This window comes from Papaver somniferum, chromosome 6 (assembly GCF_003573695.1).
Source record: "Papaver somniferum cultivar HN1 chromosome 6, ASM357369v1, whole genome shotgun sequence".
Classification (NCBI taxonomy): Eukaryota; Viridiplantae; Streptophyta; class Magnoliopsida; order Ranunculales; family Papaveraceae; genus Papaver; species Papaver somniferum.
The window spans coordinates 7,682,721-7,692,394 of NC_039363.1; the positions used below are offsets into that span (position 1 = coordinate 7,682,721).

A 9,674-nucleotide genomic window follows, 5' to 3' on the forward strand; every position below is an offset into this window, starting at 1 on the left:
CTAGAAGCAAAGATTTGGGTGGGGATTTCATTCATTCTTTTTAGTAAAGCGGCAAATCAACTTAAGAAAACAGTATATTCCCAAGCACAACCAGAAATCCTATATATAATCCTCCAACACCAGAGGCTCAATATACAAACTCACATCCTCCACATGAACAACAAATACAACCTCTCTTTCTCTCCTTAATTATCTCTCACAATCAATCTCTCAATGGATACTTGTGAAAAATGTTCTTCACTTAACTGTGAGCTTAGAATCATAAAAGCTAAAAACCTTGACTTCTCCACCAGTGGAACTATATCTGTAAGATACTATATCTTGAATGAAAACAACGACAGAATTCGGCTCAATACTCGCGAAGTGCCATCATCGTCTATGTATGATCCATGTTGGAACGAATCGATTTCACTCCAATGTTCGAGAGATAGAGATGTTATTGATAAACTTAGTCAACAAAGTATGGTATTCGAGCTCCGATCAAGAACTTCGAAATCAATTTTTGGCAGGTCTAAAGTTTTGGGTACTGCTGAAATTTCATGGCTACAAGTGTTGGAATCACCTGAGCTTTCAATTGAGAGATGGGTTCCTACAATTTCAAAACACAATAGCATTTCCGAGGGTTCGAAACCAGCTTCATTGCGAATTGGAATGAAGATTACAGTACCCGAAACAATACATACATTGAAAAATAAGAGCCAAGCTCGATTTTCATCGAAGAACTGGAAGGAGTGTGGATGTAAACATGGGGGGTGTACTGATACAAACGAGGATGTTTTTGCGGTTGCTGCAACACTAGAAGTGTTTTAGGCTTTTCTATATCTTTTTTATCTCTTCAAAATGTAAATACGAGTAGTTATATATGAAACGGAACATTTATTTGGGTAACTAAATTCTCTTGAAAAAGGAAAAGAATGATCAGATGAAATACATGATAGGATTAAGTCTTGATTTTAAACTTTAAATCAAAATCTATCTGACACAAATTTTTCTTGTGAACCTGAATTTGCTTACTTACCGAGCCAACTTCGGCCTTGTTTGTGACCCAAACTCTTCAATGTGGTCTAAAAAAATCTCCATATTGTCTCAAATTTGCCTCAGAAAATAACGCTTAATTGGGGGCTCTAGAAGATAATTAGGGGCCTCAGCCATTTTATTCCCACCTCAAAAAATCTATTTTCACTACAAAATATGGTGAAAATACTGTTTTACTCTTCACTAAACCTAAAACTCAAAATTCTATTAACCCTTAACTCTAAATCCCAACTCATTTTCATTTTTAAACCCAAAATTTTGTTTATCTACTTAATTTGATTTTAACTTTTTTTTTTCAAATTTCTTGTTTGCAATTTTTTTTTTCTGAGACTTGCATGAAAAGTCGTTAGGTAGTGAAGTTTTTCAATAACGACTCTTAACAGTCGTTAAAGTTTCAAAAACGATCACAAGAGTCGTTACTGTTTAAAAGTTGTTTCTTGACGACTCTAAACAATCGTTAATGCTTATAAAAGAGTCGTTATCTTCTTCTAAGAGTCATTAATGGCGGAAATACATTAAAAAAGTTAACGACTCTTTTATAAGCATTAATGACAGTTTAGAGTCGTCAAGAAACAACTTTTAAACAGTAACGACTCTTGTGGTCGTTTTTGAAACTTTAACGACTGTGAAGAGTCGTTATTGAAAAACTTCACTACCTAACGACTTTTCATGCAAGTCTTAGAAAAAAAAAACAAAAAAAATTGCTAAAAAAAATTTGAAAAAAGAAAAAGGTTAAAATCAAATTTAGGTGAGGTTAACACTAATTAAATAAAATTATCAGTAATTAAATAAGGATAGATTAGTCATTACCTAAAATATTTGGATAAGGGTATTAAAATTAGGTTTGTGTGATCTTTTTTGTCTTCTAATGTGAAGTCCCTAATTAATTTTCGGAGCCCCCAATTAAATGATGATATTTAATTAACAACTCAAAATGGGTCGGAAGCTCAACATATATCGTGTGACATGTGACACAAAATCGAACAGGTCTGATCCAAAATTTTCCTCATAATTCAAAATCTAATTTTCCGCCCAATAATTACATCACAACTCAAAAGCTGTCGAAATCGTTCAGATTAAGTCTCGCAGTCCAAAATCTGTCTGGTGACCAGAAATTTGCAGTACGCCGCTTAACATTTTCTAATTATTATGAATCTATACCATTAATGAAATCTTACTATGGCTATGAATCTATATATGTCGTTTGTATCCAGAAATATTTTCAGGCACTAAATACAATGATTTTGGTGATGATGTTGAAAACTAGGGTTAATAATACAAAAATGTATAAAGATGATAGTCATGAATTTTACGTGGTTCGGCATGGTTTGTCTACATCCACGGACGAATCCCCGTAAAGAGAGATATTTTGATACCTTTTAGGAATTGCTGGTGTATTTTTCTGTATCTGGGCCACTCTTTAGGGTTGAGATTCCCCTCAATCTATACACTTGAATACATGGGTTAACCCCTAATTTCGAGATAAACTTTCCCTACAAGTAACTTGGTCAGCAAGTCATCCATAAACTTCCAGAATCTTCTTCCAGGGTTCTTGCACTGGATCGATGGAAACGGGATAAATTGACATGGGCTTGCGGGTATGACCATCAACATTGACTTTGACTGGCAGGGTTGACTTTCGTTGTTGACTGCGACTATCGATCTTTGACCGGCAGACTGCCTTGACTGGAGACATAGTTGGATACTGGATGGAGGCTAGTTGATAACACAATTGAGAACATGGATGGAAGCTGGGTGGTAGTGAGGTAGAGTACTTAGCTGGAAACTGGTTGGCAGCATCGCTGGCAACATGGATGGAAACTGGTTGGCAGCACCGCTAGCAACATGGCTGGAAGCTCGACTGACAACATGGCTTCGCAGTTGAACTAACGGTTGACCGGCTGTTGACTTTGATGGTTGACCGGCCGTTGACTTTGACCATTGACCGGTAGTAGAGTTTGTGGTTGATTGGCAGGCTGGTAGATAGTGTTGGTTGGCTGGATGACATACTCGCAGATGAATGATGGTCCAAACAGCATTCTCCAATTATGTGGTAATTTTATCATGGTACAAACATATACCATTAGTGAATTCTTACGATTACAATCTTAACTCTATGCTGTAACCATAACTTGCCTCGTGATGATATACTTTATAATCCAAAATCTATATCGTGACACAAAATTTATACTGCGTGACTGAAAATTTGTCTCGTGATGCATGACTACCTTGGTGTGCAAAAATGTAGCTGTTGAGTCTTGACTCAAAATTTTACGCTCCGGCATTGATCACCTCAAAAATCTATACATATATATTAGTGTAGATGGTGGACTCTAGAAATTAGTGAAAAGGATTGGTCTAAACTAGAGGTGTAAATTAGAGGTGTAAATTGGGTCGTGCAAGCACGAGCACAGCCCAACCTAGCACGCTAAAATATGAGCCCAGCCTAGCACGTGATTTAGTCCAGCATGGTTGTTTCGTGGGCTGTGCTGGGTTAGTATAATCGGCACAGTAGCACAACACGCGGCACAGACAAGCAAGTGGCCCAGTCCAACACAACACGTTAAGAAAGCACGTCATGCATGGCATGCACAAATACACTATATAACAAGGCACAATACATCACATTTTGTGTATATTTCACAAAAAAATCTTATTCTAGCTAGGCTTTGCATTTTATCATTGTTATGCTGGCTTATTTTTATAACAACACATATATATTTGACTAGAAAATTTACTTTACATGACAATGATTCAATTTTATATTTGATGGGGTATTTCTTTTTATTGAATAAATTGTTAATTTTACTTGAAATAATTTCTGAAATAATTTTAAATGATATGTTATCTATTTAGATTCTCGTGTTAATGTCTGAAACATATCACCTCATGTTAGAAAGATGTAGGTGCATATGCATGTAGCTAACTTCCGGCCCGTGCAGCACACCTAAATGATATGTTATCTACTTAGATTCTCGTGTTAATGATATGTAAAATGGAGGGAACCCATAATGATAGAGATGTTCTCATGATTCTCAAAAACTCAATGCTTCTGTAATAGGCTTACAGCTGGATAGGAAATCTTAGGGTAGGGTTTGCTAGACACACCGAAGATTTTGTACTTTGTTTTGTCCCGAAGAGGATCGCACGGTCTCAGCATCACGTGCTTAGCATTTGGATCTAGAAAGGACAGACGTGGGCCCCGCCCTTGTCTCACGCGGTACACCTTGGGTGCATTCTTTTCAATCAATTAATCATTCTCGTATAATATATCAAATATTGCGGTTGCTGTTTCAAAGATTTCAAAAAAGGTCATACATATATTCTAATTTTGTCTTGTTAGATTTTAATTTATGCAAAAATGGGATGAAGATGTATTAGTTTTTATTTTTATGCAGTAACTTAATTTTGTTTAATCCTTCTACTTTAAATTTGAATAGGGTTTGAGATTATGTGGTTAATATTAACCACAAGATAAGATAAGGACACTCTTGAAGTGTTGATCCTGAAAATTACAGCCGCATATAAGATTTCAAAAGTGCACACAAAATGATTTTTTTTCTGTTAGATTTTATCTTATGAAAAAGCGAGGATCTACTTAACTAGTTATGTAATGTTAGCGAGGGTTTGAAACCCGCTTCATTGCAAATCTTGGATGAAGATTAGGGTACCCTAAACTGTACATACATTGAAAAGTAAGAACCAAACTCGATTTTCATCTAAGAGCTGGAAGGAGTGTGGATGTAAACATGGGGGTGTACTGATACAAACGAGGATGTTTTTGCAGTTGCTGCAACATTAGAAGTGTTTTAGGCTTTTCTGTATCTTTTTTCTTTCTTCAAAATGTAAATACGAGGAGTTGTATATGAAATGGAACATTTTTTTGGAGAAATACCATTTTGCTAACCAAACCTATTGGAGTTACTACTTTCCCTTCTGCTCACCATAAACAAACAACAATTCACCCTTTCATGTTGTTGTTAAATCTTTTGGCTTCCCCCATGGTAAAACCCTACACGGGGAGAAAGAAGAAAGAGAATGTAAAATAAGATTATTACCTATGCAATAATAAGCGGAAAAATGGAGGGAGTAAGAATCTCCAATAATATGTAAAATAAGTTTCGAGTATATGAGTAATTCTCCAATCATCCGGTTGGAATGCAAGCCCAACTCCGTTTTCATTAGACATTAAAGTTCTCCTTATAATTTTGGAGATATTTTTTCTCAAATAAATGTAGTTCAGAGTCATAACTCTTCGAAAATGTTGCAAGCGAACTTTCCTTTTCAAGCTAACTGTATTTGGATTATTGATTTTGTCTTGTGAAGTGCAATATTTTCATACTTACTCAAAGAGGACTATCGAGACAATGACCAAGAGTCGCGTCTTTTCGAAAAAGTAACGATTGTTTCTTTACGTATAAAACATTTGAAAGCGTATCTTTTAGGAACAATAACAAATCATTTAGTATTTTATAGATGGCCTACTTATATTGGACATTATTTCAGGATCGTTGTGGTTCTGCCACGTGAGCAAATTCATTCTCCTTTATATTAAGAAGAATTGATATGTATGGAAATTTTTTCTAGGCTGCTTCTCTCTCAAGAACACAAAAAACTTTTACATGGTATTAAGATAACACCTAAAAGTGAACCCATTTCCCATCTATTCTTTGCAGACAATTGTTTGCTTTTCGTTAAAGCTGATCTAATAAAATGTAGGAATTTACTAAACACTATAACAATTGTCAGCAAGGCCTCGGTCCAACTAATAAATTTTGATAAGTAGGGCATTTTCTTTAGTAAGAAGTTAGAACCAAAACATCAAAGAATGATGTCTAAAATGTTAAAAATAAAGCATATAAACCTTAGAGATCCTTATTTAGGAGCACCACTTTTCATGGAAAAGTCAAAGATTAAAACTTTTGCCCGTATTCTTGAAACAATGGAAACTAAATCCAAAGGTTGGAAAGGATTAATACCCTCTCAACCAAATAGGTCAGTTCTAAATAGAGATGTTCTTTCTAGCATACCAACCTATCAAATGGGATGTTTTCTATTGCCAATACAAATAACCAGATTAATGCAATTCAGAGAGATTTTTGGTGGGAGAAAGATGCAGGAGGCAAAGGGTATTACCTTAAGGCCTGTCCAAACCTCTGTAAACCAGTCATTAAAGGGGGATTAGAATTTATTGATGCACGTAAGTTTAACCTCGCAATGTCAGAAAAAGTGGCATTGGGATTGACCAAGGAACCTAATGCCCCGCGGGAAAAAAAATGGGTGCAAAGTATTTTAGAAATAAATCTTCATTTATAACTAAACACTCAACAAGGAGTTCTTGGATTTGCAACTGTATTAGGCAAGGTTTAGAGCTTGTTTAAAAATACAGTATTTGGGAAGTAGGTAATGGTCAGAACATTAATATTTGGAACAATAAATGGATACCAGGGATAGAAGACACTATTAGAAACCTTAGTAACACTAACAATGGTCATATATTTTGGGTCTCAGACTTAATAAACCTAGAAACTTGCTCATGGAATCTTCCATTACTCATATCTATTTTGCCAGCTGATATTGTGCTTAAAATTAGTCAGATAAATCTCTTTAAGCATAAAGACCAAATTCTTAGGAAAGACCAAATCTGTTGGTGATAGACGCATTTATGTGTCTATTTTGTTCTCAATATTCTGTATTGTTAGACTCGATTAAGTACTTATTGTGTTATTTTGTGTTTTTGTAGATGTTTTTAGAGAAATAAGCCTTTGCGGCGATATGAGCTCAAAAAAGTGATGATTTACACCCCGGAGAAAAGTACTAAAGGCACCCCAGAAATGCACCGGAAGCGTCCCAGAAATGTACCGGAGGAACCCAGAAAAAATTACTATTTCCACCCCAATTGCTAAAGGGACACCCGTACAGGATTAGGGGGAGGACACTTTTCTTCTCATAATTCAAATTTCATTTTTGGCGGGAAAATATATTCTCTCTCTGGCAGATTTTCAATCAACAAAATGAAGGTGTTGTGGTGCGATTCAATGGATAAAAATTGGTAGGAAGATGTGATATAGCTTAAGGAATACATTATGGGTGTCAGAATCGATCGAATTTGGCTAGAATCGGCTAAACAAGTCATCATCAGAGAACATGGCAGTCACGGGTTTGAGAGGATTTTTTGAGGGATTCGGACGTGTTATGATGATGCATGGAGGACTCTAGCACACTTTTGGACCGTGTAGAAGCTAAATAAGGGAGTATCAGAGGCTGTTTACGCGTGGAGAATCATTTCAGGGAAGAAAATATTCGGAAAATATTTTCTTTAAACACCGAGTAATGAAGATTATATGGAGTAATTGAGGGAGATTCAACGAGCTGTAGGTGTATAAATATGTTCCCTGGGAGTACTAGAGAGGCTGTCGAGAGTTGGGAGAAGAGAGGAGAGCCACAGACGCAGAAATCAAGAGTTGATCAAACTCTGCTGCTGCTGCTGCTGCTGATGAAGAACACCAAGAACACGAAGAACGGACTCGCAGCAGCAGTCGTTTATCAACAGTGAAAATGACTCACATCCGTCGGTCGTAGATGTGGGTCGTAGCATTTCAGCGACAACAGCACCTCAGCTTTGTCGTTCAATTTGGACGCCTTCTGTGGGTCGCAGAATCCTGTTTTAGAACATTTACTTATCTTTCTCTTTATTGTAAACATCAATTGAGCTTAATAAAATATTTTGAGAGGTTTTCCAACATGATGAGTTAATTCCCTCGTAACCAAGGCAATGGAGGAAGCTATTCACGCAACATAAATGGGTAACTATTTCATTTAATTATATAATTCACCTAATCGCTGCTTTTGCAGAGTTTTAAATTGTTTGAATGATTGTCTTAATTATTTGTTATTCAGTTTGATAGGTTATGCTTGGTTTAATCTCTTGATAATCTATGCTTAAGGTTTACAAATAATGTTTGAGAATTTGTATGATTGATAGTGAATTAAAGATAAAAGAGGACTTAAGAATTGAATAGAGTTTTGAAATATTTATCATTCAATCTTGCGTAGTAGTGGAATCTAGTGTCTTGGTTACCTCTCGCCCAAAATTGTTAATATTTTGTATATATATTTTTATAAGTCTAAAAAAATCCTTTACCTTCACAAGTCTTAGAGTTCGAACCTTTATTACTACAACCCACGAAAAATCTTTTAATCATTTTGGCGCCGCCGACGCGGATTTGTGCTTAGGTAGAATTTAGGTTTATTTTTTTTTTAATTTTTTGTTCCTTTTTACTTTGTCTTTTTGTCTTTGATTTACAGGTTCGAAGTGGAGCACTAAGGACTTGGAGAGGAAAAAGCTTAAAGCGAAAAGCGAAAAGAGAAGAAAAAAGGACAATTTTAGGATTTAATTTTTAATTTTTAATTTTTTTAGAGTGTGTGAGGAAAACTGTAATTTTTTTTTAATTTGGATTTTTTTTTGGACTTTATTCTGGACTTTGGACATTATTTTTTAAAACCCTACGGAAGGGTTATATAATTAAAAAAAAAAAAAAAATTAAATACAAACTGTTTGCAGAGAAGGACGACGATTACTATATCGTCTCGGCCCCTCGGGTTCGCACACGGCATAGGAGTCGTGGCCCGAGTCGACGACAACGGTTCATCGCCCGTCTGGTACGGGAGGTAAGTCCAATCGAAACACCCGCGAATCTCCTGCAAGCGGGTTACTGTCTGCCTTAAGGTGATAATTGTTTGAGGACGAACCGGACTGTCTTTATTTTCCTAGTAAAGGGCAAGGCCTGGCCTAAACAAGATAAGGGTTCGGATTTCATCACCGTTCTCTTCTTGCCCGCCTTAGGAAAACGAAACCGAACGCGAACCTAAGCTTTAAAATTTGGAATAGAACGAGACCGATAGGGTAACGAGCTTAATAGGAAACTCGTTCGAAAAATATTGGTTGCTCTTTAAGCACACTCCAAAGTTCATGACGGTTTCTGTGAGTTGAATGCGTGACTGCGCCGCCTTGTGATAGCGGTGAGGCCTTGGGTATCAAAGCTCCACTGAGCTTCCCTCGCCTCAATTCAACTTACTTTGACTCGGATTGATTCCAGAGGGGTTTGCTCAAATTGCAACGAATTCCCTTTCGAAAGATAGAAGCTGGTCTAGAAACAATCTAAGTGGAGCCATCATGCTTTTTGTTTGCTAGAAATCTTTAGGTTTGTTTTGGTGGAGTCGAGTCGGCCTTGTTTGTGATTGTGTAGAATTCCCTTGCAATTAATAATGTCGAACTGGTATGATAGAAGCCAATACAATGAGTATCGACCTGAATTTGATTATGAACATCATCATTTTTATGACCATGGTGGGAATAGTAGTTGGGAACGCCAACCTTTTCAAGGTTATGGTTCATACCATGGTGAGCCCAATTACTATCCACACATGCATCAGTCTTACGAGCAAGAAGATTATAGTACTAGTTCTTCGTCTCTAGAGGATACAATCAAACTATTGAAAAGTAGTCCTTTTTATGATCCTTCTGATAATTCCTCTTTACTAGAGTCAACACGTAAGTTAGCTGAGTCGACGCGTAAGTTAGCTGATATGAATAGTATAATTATAGACAAAAGAACTACAATAATGAGTGAACCTTC

General features: G+C 36.3%; 1 protein-coding gene across 1 annotated transcript; it reads left to right on the plus strand.

Annotated features, from left to right (window-relative positions):
• Positions 1–213: 213 nt before the first annotated feature.
• Positions 214–810, plus strand: LOC113290415. Its single transcript, XM_026540023.1, has one exon. It carries the CDS (start codon positions 214–216, stop codon positions 808–810), a length of 597 nt encoding a protein of 198 aa, XP_026395808.1.
• The last annotated feature ends 8,864 nt before the right edge of the window (positions 811–9,674 follow it).